The sequence below is a fragment of the Akebia trifoliata genome, unplaced genomic scaffold (assembly GCF_017979445.1).
Source record: "Akebia trifoliata isolate Shusen 1 unplaced genomic scaffold, ASM1797944v1 Contig00386, whole genome shotgun sequence".
Classification (NCBI taxonomy): domain Eukaryota; kingdom Viridiplantae; phylum Streptophyta; class Magnoliopsida; order Ranunculales; family Lardizabalaceae; genus Akebia; species Akebia trifoliata.
The window spans coordinates 29,126-48,954 of NW_028237004.1; the positions used below are offsets into that span (position 1 = coordinate 29,126).

General features: G+C 35.1%; 2 protein-coding genes, 1 long non-coding RNA gene and 1 pseudogene across 8 annotated transcripts; 1 reads left to right on the forward strand and 3 right to left on the reverse strand.

Annotated features, from left to right (window-relative positions):
- Window positions 1-385: 385 nt before the first annotated feature.
- LOC147381503 (uncharacterized) lies at window positions 386-2,846 on the reverse strand. Its single transcript, XR_015174508.1, has 3 exons — window positions 2,490-2,846; window positions 862-999; window positions 386-761 (listed from the first exon to the last, which is right to left on the reverse strand). It is a non-coding gene; the product is annotated as an uncharacterized LOC147381503 (long non-coding RNA).
- A 1,052-nt stretch (window positions 2,847-3,898) lies between these two features.
- Window positions 3,899-11,399, forward strand: LOC147381504 (inositol-pentakisphosphate 2-kinase-like). 4 transcript variants are annotated; one of them, XM_086430324.1, is made up of 9 exons: window positions 3,900-4,118; window positions 4,260-4,295; window positions 4,527-4,644; window positions 5,726-5,929; window positions 7,236-7,383; window positions 8,050-8,090; window positions 8,207-8,317; window positions 8,963-9,562; window positions 10,968-11,399. In XM_086430324.1, the coding sequence occupies exons 3-9, from the start codon at window positions 4,543-4,545 to the stop codon at window positions 11,085-11,087; spliced, it is 1,326 nt and encodes a 441-aa protein (XP_086286450.1). In that variant the 5' UTR covers window positions 3,900-4,118; window positions 4,260-4,295; window positions 4,527-4,542; the 3' UTR covers window positions 11,088-11,399. The 4 variants fall into 4 exon arrangements, with proteins under 4 accessions (XP_086286453.1, XP_086286450.1, XP_086286451.1 ...); XM_086430327.1 differs by lacking the exon at window positions 4,260-4,295 and having other exon boundaries at window positions 3,899-4,118; XM_086430325.1 differs by lacking the exon at window positions 3,900-4,118 and having other exon boundaries at window positions 4,138-4,295.
- Window positions 11,400-12,451: 1,052 nt separating this feature from the next.
- LOC147381505 (uncharacterized) lies at window positions 12,452-14,249 on the reverse strand (annotated as a pseudogene).
- Window positions 14,245-19,625, reverse strand: LOC147381506 (uncharacterized). 3 transcript variants are annotated; one of them, XM_086430320.1, is made up of 4 exons: window positions 19,349-19,625; window positions 19,131-19,232; window positions 14,862-15,037; window positions 14,245-14,739 (listed from the first exon to the last, which is right to left on the reverse strand). In XM_086430320.1, exons 2-4 carry the CDS (start codon window positions 19,162-19,164, stop codon window positions 14,644-14,646), a joined length of 306 nt encoding a protein of 101 aa, XP_086286446.1. In that variant the 5' UTR covers window positions 19,165-19,232; window positions 19,349-19,625; the 3' UTR covers window positions 14,245-14,643. The 3 variants fall into 3 exon arrangements, with proteins under 3 accessions (XP_086286446.1, XP_086286445.1, XP_086286447.1); XM_086430319.1 differs by having other exon boundaries at window positions 19,131-19,269; window positions 19,349-19,624; XM_086430321.1 differs by having other exon boundaries at window positions 14,862-15,028; window positions 19,349-19,620.
- Between the last annotated feature and the right edge of the window lie 204 nt (window positions 19,626-19,829).

Here is a 19,829-nt window from a genome sequence, read left to right on the forward strand (position 1 = left end):
AAAATTTCTAACCCATATTTTAAAATTTTATTAAAAACGAAAATTTTTACATATGTTTTCTCATATGGCCCTTGAACCTGACCCTATATATATATATAGCTAGCTTGTTACGGGTAAGTGGCTAGGAAAGTTGTATGTGAAGGATAGGAAGTAAAGTAGCTCTCCAACTCTCATCTGTACATGAGAACACATTTTCCCACGTGTGTATTTGGAGCTACAGATCACCACGTCTACATGGCATGTCCGTTTTGGTCTATAGTATAGCATACGATTTGCTGAAAACCTAATTTACCGGATAGTTTTGGATCCGATTATGAACCTGATCCGATCCATTGACAGCCTAATTACGAACAAATACTTGTCCCCAGAATCTTAAAAAGGGTATTCGTGTCATATTCACTATAATCTTAAAAGTAAATCGTATGTGATTGGTTATAAGGACTCATAATTAATGGCATATTTTTTGCTCTCAAATTTAAAAGCGGAAGTGATGGAGAATGGGTAGCTTGATCTTCTTGTGCATGAACCATGACGTGGCTAGTGTGAATGCTATTAGCATCAATCCCGGCCACCATTATGATCCCGGTTATACCTTCAACTCCTTTTACAAACTACCAATAACTTTCAGGTTGATCATCTCCAAAGTAAGGTTTCATTGGCTCATATTCATCTTCGGTCGCACTAAGGAGACGAGGGAAATCGCAAGCAAGATGGGAACCTACATGTAATGCAACTCCAACTCCAATTCCAGCTGCAATCACCTAAGCAACATAAATTGAAACAAACAAATTAATTAGTCTACTTTTTTAAAGTCTAATTGAAATTAAAAAAAAGAATAAAATAACTTGATTTTCTTTGAACCTTGTCGAAATTGAGATTATCGTCAAAAGGGACGATAACACCTAATTTGGTCTTGTTCCTAAGCCAGGTGATGGTGTTGCAACATACTGGTGGTAGTAAGATCAATGCCATGTTGAATTTTAGTATTTCAGCCACACCCTTGGTTGTGCAGACACAATAGCTCATTATTATTAAAATAAGACTAGAGAGTAAAGAAGAAAATTTGTTCTGAGGCACGTACAAATTTACGTTGTCTTATAAACAACAAATGCCCCCACTCTGATTGAACACGAAGATGCAAATGAGTTACTGGCGAATTTGTCTTTAGGATATAACAAAACCCAGTTTTATCACAATTGTATATTTCCTCAAAATTTGAACTAGAAAAATCTGTCACACAATATCTCAAATACACTAATACTGTTTTTGTAGAAAGTTAGAATTATTATATATTTTTTTAATAGAATTGATTTCTATGAATAGAGAAAAATTTCAAAAGTCATATCCTTTTATAAATGGACAAAGGAACTCAATAGGTACGAAACCTATTGGAATCACTAGGCACTTATATGTATATATCATTGTATTGAGTTTAGTCCTACATCAGACACTCATTCTCTTGTCTCTCCTTATAAGCTCTTAGGCCTCTCCACTTATTGCCAATTTATTTTGAGTTGGACTATCAACCTTATCATGGTATCAGAGTGGGTCTTTCTATCCTCCACATCACCTAGTTTATATCTCCACATGTTTTGACTCAGTCTGACTTACACATGTGGGGGGTGTGTTAAGTTTAGTCCCACGTCAAACACTCGTTGCTTTGTCTCTCTCCTTATATACTCTTGAGCCTCTCTACTCACTGCCAATCCCAAATTTATCACATCGTAATATAAAAGGGACATTTCAAAAGGTAAAGCTACACCATGTTCTATTCTAAATCTTATTACTTTAATAAAATAAAATAAATTTACTTGACCGTTTGGAGTGTGGTATTTGAATCTCAATATCCAAAGATTGGATTAAAACATGGGATATTGGTAGGGCATAAAATGGGTCGGATCCGACTTGGATATGTATATATCCATATTCAAATCCATTTTTTGAAATAGGGAACCATATCCAAATCGGTATCCGACTCAGATTCTTCTATTCAAAACCGTATTTGATTTATTTCAATTTACTAAAACCGAATCCAAACCAACCCAAACCAAATTGCTTGCTTTGGGTCGGATCAAGTTGGTTTGAATTGGATTTTAGCATTTGGTTTTTGCCTATTTTCTCTACAAGTCATTTGGTTTTTATCTCATTTTTTTGGGTATTGAAAGATCGAAAATCGTGGTACAAGACGCCCAAATTGTCTTTAAAATCCTATATTTTCTGAAAAATCTTAAATTATTGGTAAGATGTTCTTATATTAATAAGGTAGAAGAAAAAAGGTCATAAACCTACCTAATTAATTACAAGAGATGAGAAGCCTAGCTACAATTACAGTGATTCCAAGCTTTGAGGTTCAAACCTTGATTTAGGGTACGAAATCTTGGTTCCATGCTCATAAATTTAAGAGAAGACAGAACACAAGAATAAATTCTAAAATCGAAGAAGTCTTGGGAGGTAAACATGTAATAAATCCAAGAGAGATTTGATCTCACCTATGCAATTAGAAGCATCCGATATTGACTTTCTAAACTCCAATCGAGAGAGGCGAGATCTAATTTATAAAATCCAAATCAAAAGATGCAAGAGCTGAAAATATTTTAATCTTCAAAAGAGACTTTAAGTCTTTATTCTTTAAGAGATGCACATTAGCACGACACATGCATTGTATGAGATTTAGATAATAAAATGGTTTTTGAGAGAGAGATTGGAAGTAGAGAATATGACAGGTACTTAACTTTTAGTGGGTAGTAGACAATAATAAATGGGCTTTAATAACAGTCTATTAAATGGGGTTGTTTGAGTGTTAATGGTTGATACAAGTTGTTTGATTATCTTGCATCCTCCAAAGACTTTATGGATTGCTCTGAAATAGATAGTGAAGCTCTCCCTTGTAACCTCAGTTCTTTCATTGATAAGGATCGTAGGGTTTTCCTTTCTTAAGGTTGTAGCTGGTTTGCAACCCTGTTGATCTTTCAAAAAAAAAAAAAGTTTGAATGCTAATTAAATCCAACTTAAAAAAGAAAAGAAAAAAAGCAACACAATTTGGATCCGGGTCGGATTTAGGGGATTAACTTGTATCTTATCCGAATCCAACTCGGGTCAAGAACCAATACACCATATTCAACCCGATTTTGAATTCGGATCTACTTCAACTAACTAAATGTGGTAAAATTGGTTTTCAAACCACTCAGATATGGAATAAAATCTGACCCATTTTAACCCCTAGACAGTAGAAGATAACCCCTTTAAGTGAGACAATTTGGTCATATTCCACTGCACTTTGCATAAGTACCACTTACTAGGGGTGCAACTTGGTTCGGATTAGAATAAAATCATAACCGAACCAATCAAGATCGGTTCTATTATATAAGAATCAGAACCGAATCGATTTGTTTTATAATCGAACCAATCCAAACCGATTTTATTTTGGATTGGTTCGGTTCGGTTCCATAGGTTGCCAAGGAAGAGCCAAATTCCCTCCATCTCTCCCATTGTCAGATTGTTTTGCAGCTTGAGAGAGTGACACAGAGACAGAGAGAGAGGGGACGCACCGTCAACACAGCCGCAGACGCTGAGACAGAGAGAGAGAGAGAAAGAGAGAGAGAGAGGGAGGGACGCACCGTTGCAGCTTGCACCGACGCAGACGCAGATCGCACCGTCGCAGACGTAGATGCAGTCGCAGGTCATACCGTCGCAAACGCAAAGAGAGAGAGAGAGAGGAAGAGATGAGCGGGTGGCTACCGCAGGCCGCAGAGGCGAGAGCTCAGAGACGAGGTTTTGTAAAAAAATTAAATTAAAAAATAAAATATAAATCTAATATTTTATTTTATATTAATATTAGTTCGGTTTTCGGTTCGATTCGGTTTTTTATATTAGCTGAACCGAGAACTGAACCGAATTCATCGGTTTTTTGTTTTATAAACCCAAAACCGAACCGATATCCATCTAAACCGAACCAAAGCAATCTAAATTCTACGGTTTGATTCGGTTCTCGGTTTGAACCGAATTAAGTTGCACCCCTACACTTAACCAAAGCAGAGGAATTTGCTTTGATTATCATGAATATGATGCTCTCCTTTCCCTTTCCTTTAGAAAGGAAAAACATAAGGAACTCCAGCCAGGTCTCTCTCCCCATCACTCTCTCTACTGTATTGTATTTGCTTATCTGTAATATGGGTTTCTCTTAGAGATTAGTGTTTTTGGTTTTAAAATCTTTTTTTTTTTTCTTCTTTCATAATTGAAAAGTTTATCATCTTTTACAGTAAAACTTTGTTGAGGAAAAATCAGGGATTGAGGAGGTAAGCCCTCAAACAAACCATCCAATCTATGGCATTCTTCTTTTTAGGACCTTTCCAACATTATTAATTTCTTTTTTCAAGTTTTTATTTACAAATTGGAGGCTTTTCGAAGTTAAGGTAAGATTGAGAGCAGTCACTCTCTCCTTGATTGGAATTTACTCTCTTAAAAATAAATAAAAAACTTTTTTTTTGGTATTTTGTTATGTAATATTTGTGTTGATGGAATTGCAGGGCAATCATTGAGTACATGGAGTTGGTTTTAGAGGAGAAAGATTCTGTAGATTGGATTTACAGAGGAGAAGGAGCTGCCAACATTGTCCTTGGTTACATCGGATCGAACCCTGCTTTTGTATGTCCACCATTTGATTAATTGTCTACCTCAACCTCATTGTATTATTCGTAACTGTTGTATGGATAAAATGCTTGATGTGGGTTGAAAAGTGGTGGTTTTGATATAAGGATTCTATAGTGTTTTCTTAGAACACATGCAAGAAGTTTGGAATCTTTCATTTTCATGGACCTTATCTAAGAGAGATCACTTTGGTTGAATTTCAATTAGTGATTGGAAGATTGAAACCAAATGAGTTGTTTCATGTTCGTATTGTAATTGGTACCCATTGTACATAGAAAATTTTGGATGAACTTAGGGTTTTAATAAATGAGTTTGGTGTAGATATAGAGTTTCAAAGGAGGAGAACTATAATTTGAAGAAAAAGAGAACCCATTCTTTATTGCAATTTGTTTGTTATTCTATTCAATTGATATGTCAACTAGTTTGCAACCCAATTTATAAGTACTTTAGCATCACAAAACTTTTATCTCAGACCTTGTAACACAACTATTCACTGCCCCACTTAACCTCTAAAACCATGCCTTTAGTAATTGTTTCAGCTTATGATGGCACACTCATGGTTTACTTTGGCTGTGTCTTTGACGTACCTGAGTAACATAAATTACGATTATGCAAAAGAGACAATGACATGGAAGAGAGCTTAAGTGATGTTCGTCCTCGAACTTACTACTGGAAATCTTAGATTTGGTTGCGACATGAACTAAGGGAGATTTTACTGGAAAAAATTCTGAAAAAAGTCATTTGATGGAGATGGAATTTTATATCTATTCATTGAATGATAAAAACAGGTTAAAATGTTTAGACCCATAGCTGTTGGTTTGACACATTGCGAAGCAACTTTGAGATCGTGGGTTCAAGTCCAGCTTACCCATCAAAAATAAAAAATAAAAAACTGGTTAAAATTTCCCAGGTTTATGCAAGTTCATTAAAGAAAAATAGGGAAAACGCTTCAACGTCTTTTCCATCTAGATAGTATTATGTACAAACCTCATGTATACAATGAACTTAATGAAATTGTACCTTCTAACCATTTCTTGTTTCTGTTTGGTATTATCCATAATTGGATTGATTGCAACAGGTTGGAAAAGTGATACGCGTAGAAAAGGTTCCCAAGAGCCGAAACCAATGCACAACTCCAACCTCAGATTTTTCCATCCATGAAAACCTTTTATGGAGAGATACCAAAGACATTGTGTCATCCACGTCAAAGGAAATTGCCGAGCGACTATTTGTGCTGAATGTAATGATCCCTTTGTTAGGCTCTGAACATGTCGATGCTGGGGTATGTTCTTGCAAGTGTCACTTGAAGTAGTTTTGATCCAATTTCATTTTGTAATTTGGTAGGATATCCTTCTAGTTTGATTTGTGTCAATTGTGACTTAGACATGTAGGTCTTGGTCACCTTCAGATAACTAATCATATTCACCCTAAAGTGCTTGCTAATATTGTTCAATCCTTGAGACAGAACTTGTAAAAGTTAGGTATCTATATGTCATCTTATTTTGATGTATTCTAAGCATATTAGCTCATATATCCATTCATGGTCTATTTAGTTTAGCGTATTAATTTAATCATACATATTTTAAAAATAAAACATATATAATAATGTGTGCAACACTTTTAGGAAATCAACTGAATTCTTGTTTTTGTGCTTTTTCTAGCCTTCCTTGTTTTTTCTTCTTGCCAAGAATAATTCTGAAATGTGTAACCTTAGTTTTCAAATTCATTGAGGTGACACAGAAATCAACTGAATGAGCTCTGCTCAACCAGTTCAATAACATCAAGGCATAGGATGAGACTAGAATATTGATAGACTTCTTGTGAATTGTCCAACTCATGGAAAGGTATGGGCGAGTTCAAATGACCTTTATGCTTGTAAACGTTTGATATGGACAAATTTTACTAGGATACGAGATACTAATGGGAACAAGTACTTGAAATGCCGATTAAGCTGTCTGATAAATGATGATTCATTGCAAACTAAAATGTTAGACCCCACATTTGATCCCATTGAAATGTAATCGGGAAAGTTATGGAAAAATATTTAACTTATTTTAAGGTGGACTAATTTTGGCTTAGAAATCATCATTTCCATTTCCTTTTTCCCTTCATCAAGTCCTGTCTGTACTTGATATCAAGCTTCTGAGGGGCCTGGTTTATTTACTAGTTACTACCAACGAGAACAGTTGAACTTGGACCATGCATTTGGTGGGCTCCACTAGGATGAACTGTAACTTATATATATTTGATAGGTTTATTAATTGTGTCATTTGGCTATCTTGACTGTCCATCCAAAAGAGAAAACAAGCAAAAGCTAGAGCTTCTAGTAGTATAAAAGTATTCAAGAAAGATAATTCTTCTAACAATTACGAATGCTTGCTTTGGATAGTGATTTTAGGTTATTTACCATCTACCAGGAGGCCCCACCAATTGAATGGGTTTATTTCAAGTCATTGGTTTGACTTTGCCATATGTTCAACATAACATCACCTAAGTTATATGTTCATGAGTGAAAATTTTCCCTCTGGAGTATTATGATCCCGAAACATGGTAAAGATCTTTGACATTGAATTCGTGTAACATGGCAGATGCGTGTCCTCGTGTCCAGAGAATTCCTGGAGGCAGTCGGAAAGAATATTCTCTGTCAGCGTCCTGCATGGCGAGTCGATGCTGCCAATATTAATACCCTTAGTGATTCTGCAATTGTGATCTCTGATCATACAATTTTCCCCCACGGTAAATACCTCTCATTTAAAATTAAAAATTTGTATTTTGATATAGGAATAGAAGCTGTATGGTTTTTATATTTTACGAAAATTGGATGCAAAAATGGTATAACACTTACCTAGGTTTGATATATAGTAATGCCCTACATATTTCAGCTATTGAGCAATTCTTCCTTTGAAGGCATAGAAGAAGGGTTTCTTTTCTTTTTTCTTTTTTATGCACAGAAGCAGGAATTCAATTTATCGTAGAAGAGATGCTTATCTATAAATATGATCGTATTAGCTATTTGACAGAATAGAAAAAATTTGAAGAGAAAAACCCAATAATGCTGCACCCAGATTTTCGTCAATGACATCATCATTTCCTTGTCTCAACTATTTGGGGTTGCAACATGTATCCTATTTTACCAATTTACTTGTAAGGCACTTTGTTGAATTTGTATTAGCCAATTCAAACTTCTTGAGACATATTGTGACCAATGAACAACCACATAAATTGTTTTATGACGGTAGCTTTAGAAATACTTTCTTCAGTTTTTAAAACAAAATAATGAGACTTTTTTCATTTAATTATGGAAAATTGTACTTTTTTTTTATCTGTAGAAAATAGCTCATAGTTGCCTTGCAATATTTCAAAAGTGAATGGATGTTATCCTCTCTTTTTTCTTCATTTCAGGTATTCTTAGAGAGGATCCTTGCATAGCAGTTGAGATAAAAGTACTTTTCTAATCTTCTCGTATTTTTCATATATAAATCTGCTCCTTTCTTAACCATAATCTCTTCTGTATAACTCTTTTTTTGGTCTGCTTCCATGTTTGCATTTGAGAGAGCAGCCAAAATGTGGATTTCTTCCATGCTCAGAATTTATAGCTGAAAGAAATGCCACAAAAAAGAGAATAACACGTTTTCAAATGCACCAGGTCCTGAAGCTTCGTCAAGGAGAGGTAATGTGTCCACCTAACCTAAATCTTTTTCATTTTATTTTCATAAGAAAGCCCTTCAAATTAAACTATGTGACCCTAGTCATAATTTCAATATGTTGCTTTATCTGACAATGCAGAATGAGTAGAGTTTATTTTTTTTATTTTTTTGTATAAACAGAAAGATGAAAAGTAAGACACTTTCCTGAAGATAATAGAAAAACCATATCATTTTATTCTGGCACTACCTTGTATTATTTTAGAGCACCCTACAATTTATCCACAACTATTTAACATTCATGGAATTTAGTAAGTTTCAATTGTAGAACAATTAAACTAATCAACACTAAGAAGAATCAATCTTGGTATTGTTAGCTGAGATCTTGCTCCATCTGCGTCTTCAACGTACAATAATCTACTAAATTATGAACCATTGGGCTTAGATCAATAGCTCAGTAGGTTTGAGACATTGCTAAGCAACTTGGAGGTCGTGGGTTCAAGTCCAGCGTACCCATCAAATTTTTTTATGAACCACTAACAAAAGGTTCTAATTAGGCGTCGTAGATAGTAAATTGTAAGGTTTAAATTGAAATGATCGAGCAATTTCGCTAACTTTGTTATTTAACTTTCTTTAATTATACCTAATACATATTTCGAATTGTATCTCAGATATCACATCTAAGTATCTACAATCCTCTTGATCTGTTCTCTGGATCAGTTGATAGAATAAATAAGGCTATCAAGGCACTCTTCACCACCCCGCAGAACAATTTCCGCATATTCATAAATGGTTCTCTCGTTTGTGGAGGCTTGGGGGGTAGCACGGACAATACTAATTTCATTATTAATGATGCATTTGAAGATATGATTGAGGGTATCATTCGGGCGGATCGTGGCCTAAGATTAGAGAGTTTTCTACGGCTTGTTTCTGAGACAATTTCCAGATCTGGGGTATTAGATCGGCTTCTGGAAGCCCAAAAGCTTGATTCATTCGACATAGAAGGGGCAATTCATGCATATTACAATATTGTTTCCCAGCCTTGCAAAGTATGTAGAGACTTGGGAGATAGCGAGCTCTCAAAAAGATACTTGTCACTGCATTCTATTTCATTGGAAGAAAGCTTGAAGATTGTGAGGAATTATTTGATAGCTGCAACTGCAAAGGATTGTAGCTTGATGATCAGCTTCAGACCAAGAGCGAAAGAGGATCTAGTGTCCACATATAGTACTCTATACCTAGAATCCACTAACCAAAGCTTTGATTACAAGGTACACAATCGTTTCGACATCTTAATTTTGTTGTGTGATTAGTGTCCCATCTGTTGCTCTGAATTGCATAATGAATTAATGATTGTTGAATTACCATGTTCCTCTAAACACCCTACTAAATTTCTATGCGATTATCATTGTACGGCTTAAAATGGGTCGGGTTTGGGGTGGATCTAAGTGTATACATATAAATATCCATATTCATATCTGAATTCGAATCCGACTCTGATCTTATTAACTAAAACCGTATCTGAAGAATTTTGCTTGCACTAAATACAGATCTGAATCCGACCTGACCGACCAATTTGGTTGATTCCGGTTGGATAATTTTGGACTGTTCTACATTTTTTTTTTCTAAATTTCTTTTTTAATTGCTATACTACTTTACCATTATAATTCTTTTAATTAATACAAATTCATGTTATATTAAAGTAGTAGAAATTTTATTGTTTTTCATTTTTTTTTTTAAGTAGTAGAAAAATGATAATTTGAAAAACATAAAAATATAATTTTCAAAGCAATATATCATTCAGATCTAGGCGAATATAAGGATGAATCCATATCTGACCCGGATAAAGGGACATCAACCCATTTTTATTTAGAATTACTCCAAGGGTCCAAGCCCACTAAATTCAGATCACTCAGATTTTGGATAAAACCCGACCCATTTTATACCCTATGTCATCGGCAGACTCCCTTTCCATCTGTCAAGGGAGTGATACTCCTCAATTTAACAGGCGAGTGGTTTCGGCTCCTCTGTTTGCCCACTTAGCAGAAATGAATAGAAGCTCAAGCCTTAAGGCTTGGCATTGTATAATAAATGATTTCTGAAAAGTGTGTTGATTCAGTAAGGGTAAAAGACACAAATGTGTTGGCTTGATTGAAGTTTGATTTTTTTAATTTCCTGAGATGATTTCTGTTGAGCTATGTCTTCTATTCCTGATTGGTGACTTCAGACTACGTTGTGGACAGACATGGGGGTCGAGCTCAACTTGACTTTCTCTTCCAAAATTCTTCTAATTAGAGGTCTTTGTCAATTTTACCCCTAGGAGTCACATGTGTACACTTTCTCTTGTTTTCGTGTTGCCCCAGAAATGAGAGTAGCACGAATAGGTTGAGAGAAACTGCTGCTTTCGCCTGTGTATGTAGGTCAATTATTACCGAACCAAGTATATCTTGTGCCTTGTGTGATTGCTCTTTGTTATCTTTATTATTATTAATTTTATACTTCAATCCACGGTTTTTCTATAACAATTTCATACTATATGCATTACAATTTGTTGTAATTTCATTTCCTCTATTGGATAGATTGAAGTTCATTTGCTTTTTGAAATAAGAGCACCACCTTACTGCTGTATCTTTTTTTATTGCACTGAAATGCTATTTAATCTGAAATTTCTTGTAGGCTTATTTCATTGACCTCGACATGAAACCTTTGAAAAAGATGGTTCAGTACTACGAATTGGACCAAAAGATAGTGAGCTACTACACTGAAATGGAGAAAGATGGAACATCAGATGTCTGATTCTATGAGTATCAGCAAATACACCTCACACGGTTCACTACAATGAGTTGGTTGCAAAGAGAGTGAGGTCCTTCAGAACCATCGAGATCAAATCCAACACTATTGTTGTAGTAACCCTTATGAAGCCACATTCGCTGGTTGCCCTTTTTTAAACATCAAGTTAAACATTACTTTCATAAGTTTTTAAAATTGTTTTCGCTTCTTATGTTCTGTTCTTTCATTTTTAATTTACATGCAAATGTATCTTGCTTCTTATGTCTCTCTTAGCTTCACCTTTGAAACCTCTCTTATAATACAATTTATACTTCATTCCTTTTTTTTTTCTCAGTAAGAATTGAAGTCCCTTTTGTGAAACACCCTAAGCTATGTCCTTGGGCATTGCTGGTCCAGATCATTGGTTGGCCCTTGAGAGATTTACAACATGAATTAAGAAGATCATGCAATTTTCTGGACATATGTTACCTGGTTTGCTCGGTTAGAACTTGGCTTCATGGTTTGTTTTCCATTTTACTTCTGTTTGTTACTTCAGTTTGCTTATATACATAATTCATGCTTGTAAAAAAAAAAAAAAACTATATTTTAATACCATTGGCTTATTGTGTTGAAGTTTTATATTAACCAAATTATAACCATTAAGCATTTGTATCTTGAAGGTGCCAACTTAAGCTAAATTTAAAAAGCTTGAGGCATGTTGATACCATGACTTGAGTTCAAAATCTGTTGAACACACTTTGACCTCTGTGACCACAGTATTCATGTTTCGAAAAGGAAACATATAAATGTTGATTTAGTGCAATTAGAAGACAGTAATTATAATAAGATATACTCTTCATGAATTAATTAACTTAAGAGAAGGTGCTAGTTAGCTTTGTTGGTATAGTTTAAGGGTTCAATTCCCACAATCAGGAGTTTTTGATCTCATTAAAGAAAGGCTTACAAAGAAACTCTTGCATAGTTAAGGGTTCAATATACCTTATTTTCATTAAAGGATACCCTGTTGGTCTCCCTTTGTATGCAAATAAAATAAGTTTTTTCTTTTCTTATTTATATCTGATTATAAATAATCTTATTATAAACTATATTATTTAGCACAAAATTTTTTTTTATCAGAAGTGAAAATATAGTATTTTTAAATAGTTTAGAAAAACAGATGGTGGAACAAAATAATTTAGATAAGGTTTTTATAATGGATGGTTTCATCACTTTGATTTGGGGGCAACAAGAACTTTATAACTGGGAATTATTATTCTTGTAAAAAGAACTTTCAGATAATCCACGAGAATTTACATAAAAAACTAATAAATTACTTTGAAGCTCTAATAAATATAAAATGCTTCTCTACAAAGGAGGAAAATAAACATAAAGATACCATTTATTTCATCACAAAATCCCACTATAGAATTCACATAATGTTTTTATATTATTCAATAAATGTCATAAGCTTCACCATACAAATGACTAATTGAAATAACACAGATCATGGTACTAGCCCTCGTCTTCAGGAGGAGTTTCAAGCCTATTTATATTTGGACCAGAAACCATATCAGTATTGGGTTCTGTCCAGGAACAATACCATTGTTCCTCGGTGTCACACCAATCTTCCCGACAATAGTTACTCGCGAAAGTGTGATATTATCCAGTCTAAAGAGAATAAAATACGACATTGTTCCCATGGAACCTAGGGATGTAGATCTTATTCTCTGTTCTTTTCACGGTTGCAGGTGCCGATATTGATGTGGTATGATTAATGAACAACATTCCATCTCTGACTTGTCCAACTTAAAAACTTCAACTGGGCTACCTGAATGACGAATAAAAATGGATAGGATCTCTCCATCGCACTCTACAATGAAATCTTGGGTTTCCAAACATGTTCATCTATATCCTCTTTTGGATTGAAAGCTCCTAGCTTTCCATCTTGGCCCAGAATATATAAAACATTGTCGTAGAAAACAGGATTGCAATGAGATGCCTTGAATGGTACTTTATTATCCAAAAGGTATGAAAGTCCAAGTATCTTCCCCACGACCACAAACTGCCATCGAAATATACTTCGGGTTCGTGTACTTCGTGGGCAAAAACTAGGAGTGCAACTTGATTCAGGTTGGTTCGATTTAGAGCAAAATCATAACCGAACCGGCCAAAGTCGATTCCATTATATAAGAATCAGAACCGAACCAATTTGATCTAGAACCGAACCAACCCAAACCGACCTTAATTCGATTTGGTTCGATTCTATGGGTTGTAAAAAAAAAAAAAATTTACACAAATTTATCAAAAATTATGTAAACACATGAATTAAGTTGGATTTGAACCGAATTGCTAAATTATGTGTACAAATTTATCAAAAATCTGTCAAAAATTATGTAAACACATGATAAATTTGTGTAAATTCGGTTAGATTAATTTCAAAAAAAAAAAAAAAAAATTGACTTTCTAAAAATTATCGAAAAAATTAATTTTTCTCCAAAACCATAAAACCCAAACCCATTCCAAAACAAAATGGGTTTCCATGAGAGGTACCTGCTGCTACATGCCGAGAGAGAGAGAGAGAGAGCTGCAACCCATAGCCGATCGTCAAAGTTGAGATGCAAACATAGCCGCACTGTCGCACAAATAGCAAAAGACACGAGAGAAAGAGAGAGAGAGAGAGAGAGAGAGAGAGAGAGAGAGAGAGAGAGAGAGACAGAGGGAAGGGTGACTGTCGACAATCAGATTTGAGCCTACAATCGCACAATCACTGCAAGAGACGAGAGAGAGAGAGAAGTGAGAACCGAAATATGTTAAGGGTTTAGGTTTTGCTAAAAAAATAAAAAAATAAAAAATCAATTATAAATTTAATATTTTATTTTACATTAATAGTGTTTCGATTTTCGATTTTGTTTGATTTTTTATATTATCTGAATTGAGAACTGAACCAAATTCATCGGTTCTTCATTTTTTAAATCTGAAATCGAACTGGTAACAATTTAAACCGAACCAAACCAATCCAAATTGCACAGTTTGGTTCGATTCTCAGTTTGAACCGAATTAAATTGCACCCCTAGCAAAAACCATACATTCTGAGGAAGTTGGTGGCGACGAAAAGGGCATACTAGACAAGTCAAATTCAAGAAAATCTATCTTAAGAAGTTAGATGGTTGCCCTGGTGAAGGGATTGAAGAAGAAAATAGATCGATCGTTTCAAGACATTAAGAACCAACCGTACTTTGAGTAAGAACCAACCGTACTTTGAGTGGCCTATAATTGTACCCACTAGTTCTGGAAAGTCCATTTTATAAGCGTCGTTTTACATTGGATGGAAGAACTTAACACACACCACTGTTGTTATATGGGAAGCACGTGAACCATGGACATCGCTTCGAGTTAGATTGGAAGGGAGGAGGCGATGACCTGAGTGGAGGAGTGATAGTTTCCCATGCTTTGCAAGTGAGGCAAAAGTAAACGCAATCACGTAGAAAGAGACGTGACATGATGGTATCTAAAATCTCCCATGGAAGGTCATTCCAAGGCCTCTCCTCTCCATTACCTCTTCTTCGAGAGGGGATATGCTCGACTATAAAATCTTAGACAGAAATTGCTCTTGTCGCCTCTTCCCTCCCTTTACTCCATCCTTCTCAGTTTCCTCCACATTAGCTTTTCGTTGCTTAATCTGTAAAATATAAAAAGTAGATCAAAAGACCTTTAAAAGGTGAATTGGAGCTAATTACAAATTAGTTTCTCAAAAGAAAGAAGATTAAACAAGTAAAGATTGTGAAAAAGGGGATGAAATACCAGTGAACAGACATTGGGGAATATCCAGTATGGCTGGGACCATCCATCCACAATATTGGGACAAGGTAGACTAACCAAGATAGTTTGATCGTACATGTTATATCTGTACAAGCTTCTATCTTTCGGCTCCATGTAATAGATGCAATCTCCTTTGACTCCCAATTCTTCTGCAAAGACTGACATGCAAGTTTTGCTCAACAAGAAAACAACATTGCCTATTGTTTCCACTTTTTCCCATTCCATTGTCGAGAAATCCAATTTGAAAACATCGAAAGTCAACTTCTTCGGTAAATGTCCCCATGAAAATCTTGATCACTAGGAAAAGTTCTCCATGGTATTCTGCTAAGTTAAATATTCAATTATTTCCTATAATTAGTGTTCAATGACTAATAAATTTGTGTCAATTTTATTCGGTTCCCTTACTTTTTTCTCCTGCGAGTGAACTATGTCTCCTTGTTGTACACGTGGGACATTAACCAAGCCATCACTTGAAAGATCAACTACTGGAGTGAGCTCTTTGATGGTTTTAAATCCACAAGAATCCATTGGTGTCTGAGAGAGAGAGAGAGAGAGGAAAGAAATCCAATATACAGATTTCTATTAGAACAACTATCTAAAACATACAAGGGTGTTTAATCCCCCAAAAAATTGCGGGGGAGGGAGTTAAAAAGTGAGAGGGGGAGGGGGCAACACTTTCAAAGGTTCTCATCAATTTGAAAAATACATCTCATCGCATTGAAAAATACCTTTTTACTCAACATGAAAGATTATAATTTTTCCAACCTAATAGTGTTTTATTGAGATAAATTAAAAAAATTAATCAAACTGTGACCAAAATTGACATGAATCAGAGCCAACATAAACAATGGTGCTAAAGATGTAAAGTTCCTTTATGGAAATGGTTATATTCATACAAATTTGCAGTTCTTAGATATGTTATTTACTTGTCCTGATAAAAAAATAACTTGTGAAGAATTCCAGATTAAGTTTGGGATGAGTAATAGTGTACACAAGACAAATACTTGTGTTTGATGATCTAATTCCATTATGTAAATCCTTTCAGCAGTCCAAAAAGGCAAACTTGCAATAATAATTTTTTGTTAAAATAAATAAAAACAAATAAATGAATTTCAACATCTAATAATAGAAATGTTTCGCTGAATAGAAATAAGATGATGGAGGGTGCTAGGCCTCTTCATCTTGGGGGGATTTGCAAGCCAGTCAAGTTCTTTTATAGGTGCATCAAGATTGTGTTCAATCCAAGTGCAGAACCATTGATCTCCTGTGTTATACCAATCTTCTTTAGTATAGTTACCCAAAAAGAGTGGTATCTATAAGTCCAAAGAGAATAAAATACAACATTTTTCCCATTGAACCTAGGGAAATATATCTTGTTCTCTGTTCCCTTTGTCGTCACAGGTGATGCTGTATGACTAAGGAAAAACATTTTGTTGCCCAAAGTTTTTAGTTTCACCCATTTCATGTCCAACCTACAAACATAAATTGGTTTGCCCAAATGACCAACAAAGATCTCTCCATCACACTCTGGAATGAAACTCTTAGGAATAGAAATATTGGGTCCTATTAATTTTGGGTGGACCCACCAAAAATGTTCCTCTAACTCTTCCTTTGGATCAAAAACTCCTGATTAACCAACATGTAAAGGTCTTTTTTCTCAAAACCTTTGGATCGCTTCATATTGAAGAAAATTTTGACCTCCAACTCACTTAAAAACCCAAACCGCAAGTTTTTTTTTTTTTTGGAACAACTCTTTGACTTTTGACTCGGCTAACTCAACTAGTTTGCTTACACATCTCGACACAATGAGTCTTCCCATCGAGCACAAAGGTTTAGCATGGACAGAAATAGTTTTTGAAGTCGTGTCTAAGCCCACCTACTCCTCTAACCCACAACAGCTTTCCAGGGAATTTGGTAGTAAAGACTCAAACGAGTCTAAGTAGACTGGGTTAAAAACTTCCCATGGATCTAACTCTCATGCATCTTGAGGATTGAGAAGTGAAAGTATAAGATTGTCAACAGTCCCTATCTCTTTTCCATATGTGATAAATCCCCCCTACAAGCATCTGAAGCAATCTTCAAAATAAAAAAAAAAAACAAATGTCTTCTAAAAAGTAGACGCCTCCATCTGTCACATCCCTTGTGCCGCACAGAACCTTAGCCTCAACAACAGCAGGTTCATTAAAAGCATCATACAAAGATGATGCATTTTTTTTGCCCTTTCTAGTCAACATCTTCAATGCCAGATTAGTAGTTCTAGTCATCTTCTCCAAACAAAACTCTCCACCATGTTCTGAAGCCCATCACCCACATCACTAACCTGCTCTCTTGAGCTCGCATTTTTATCTCCTAAGAGCAAAAAAAGATCCTCTTTAGAGGAGCTCCCAACTTCCCAACAACGACTCGCAATCCTGGGAACCACCAACCTCATAGGGACTCAATAAGAGTAACCGCAAAAAATAGTGAGGACTCACGAAATAGCCTCTTCCAGTGCCCCCGCTAGAACTATGGCTGCACTGAAATATTTCTTGAGTTAAAGAGGGGTTGTTTTGTTTTGGGTTTTACTGTTTGGGAAATGAGGAGAGAGAGTAAATTTGGTTTTCCTTGAATTTGTATATCCTGTCTGGAATCTAGATGGATTTGGTCGAGAAGTTCTGATGTTTTCATTTTTTAGATTCATTTTACAGTAGTATGTCTTCCACTTAAGAGCAACGCAGTGTGTCTTCCACTGAATTCACCCGGTACAAACATGATATTCAATGTCTACCATGCTTTAGATCCATTGAGATCCATTGAAAATGTCAATTTTTATCTTCATCTTGGGCAGATTTTTCTCTTCAACCTGTGTTTTTCAGTTCTACTACTCTGTTACTGCAATAGCTTAAAATTGATTATTGGGTGGCTAAAAGGCAACCACTGCAATAGGTTTTTCTTTGTGGTTGTGGTTCTTTTAATCTTCAATTCTCAACTCCATTTGCTTGTTTTAAAATGTTGTTATTTAAAGCATGCAATTTAGAGTATTTTATAGACTAATTGATGTCTTTTTATGTGTATCCTCTTTTAGAAAAGCAAAATAAGGTTGGAGGCTATAAGGAACCGAAGACTCCTACATCTAAAAGCGTGATGGCAAAAAAAGAGATATTGTGGAACATTGGAATTTTATTGTAGACTTTAGCAAGAACTTGACAAAAAAAGTAGATGGTTGAGAATAACTTTTGCAATAGTCATTTTAAACAACAAAATTCTGTTTTGGTAATGCAATGATAAAAGTACTTAATGAATTAACAGTGCTTTTATTTAACCAATTACCTTAAATTAAAAGCATGCAAGATGTTAAAATTTCATTTGGATTCTACGTTCAAGGATAATTTCACAAATCATAAACCAATTTTATATTGGATAATGCTGAAGTGACCTCAGGATCGAACCTCATATCACACTTCTTGATGTGAGAGTGTATGAGAACCATTGATGCTTTTCATCGAGATACGAGTGAAAAAGAATCTTTGGTTCCTATCCACTTTCATGTCAAGAAGTGTGATATGAGGTACCAGATTTAGGTCACTCCAGCATGACTCTTTTATATTTATGAGGACTAAATTCTATGAACTTTGAAAAAAAAAAAAAAAGCATCAAAACAAATTTATTTTTGACCATTGAATTCTACTTTTAAATTTGGAAGTTTGAAAGCCATCTATTCTCACAACTTTGGATCAAGCCTTTTTTTTTTTAATTATTGTTTTTCTTTGGGATCTGAGTTTTTTCACGAAACCTAGAGAATTGTGGTGTTGGATTGTGATAATCCAATTGAGCTCAAAGACCCTTAGTAAGATTTTAAGTCAAACTAAGTTAGTAAGAAAAGTATTTTACTTCTTACCCATGTTCTCTTTCTCTTACACGGTTATGCCGAGAAAATTTTACTTCCCGCTAAGTAAAAAGTAGAAGTCATCTTAATTTGACTTCTACTTTTAAGTGTTTATTTTTGTTTTCATGTAGTAGCTATTGGACCAAGTTTAGAGCCTTCCTGGTAAATGGGTTCAATCATGTTAGTGTGGCAGAAACTCGGGAGAGAAAGCATTGATGCATGCAACACTCATGAGAAAACCAAAAACCAAGAAGAAAAACCAGATATTGCGTCATTTGGTTGTGATGAAAAGACAAAAGGCATTGACTTAATCTTTACTCTTTCTACATGTATACACAAGCAAATTGGGGAACTAAATAAATTTGGGTTGGGCAGGGGACACATACCTTTGAAATCTAACATTCTCTGAACCCATTGCATCTCTCAACGCTGCATTACCATTTGCAAGACGAAATGCAGCAACACCAGATTTATTATGCCGAATCAGACTTGAAACTCATCACAAACAAGCAAACAATTCAAAACCTGACCAGCCCAGATGTCAAAAAGTCGTTTCCAACTGTGTTGGCAGAAATTTCTGGAGAGATAAGAAACAATTACTCACAGGATATAGCAGCCAGCACCTTAGTTCAGACAATCGCATCAGGTTCTAGGCCATTTGCTTCCATTACAAGTTGGGCTCCTGGGGTTGCTCTGAACAATGGTTGTTACAACCGCTGCCATCTTTGCTCGAATGCCAAAGTGCAAGTTTTTGAGGTAACCAAGAAGAGGTACCAAACCACGAATTGAGTGAAGGTCTACAGAAGGATTAAAACTTCTTTAATATCATGAACAGTTGGGCAAATCATAAACAATTACAGTACCTTGTTTCCTAATTGAGGAGAATCCCAACTCAAAATTAAATTTCATAATAGTTCAAATTAAATGGTTAGGCATATTTTTAATTTTGTAATGTTAAAGTGGATGAAATTGTGCTTGAAGGTGGCAATCCAAGGGAAAGAAAGTATTAGCAAGATTTAAAGGGTTCTGAAATAAAGCCCAGTTGTAAAAAAGGATCAGTCGATGACTTGATAATTTGTATCCCT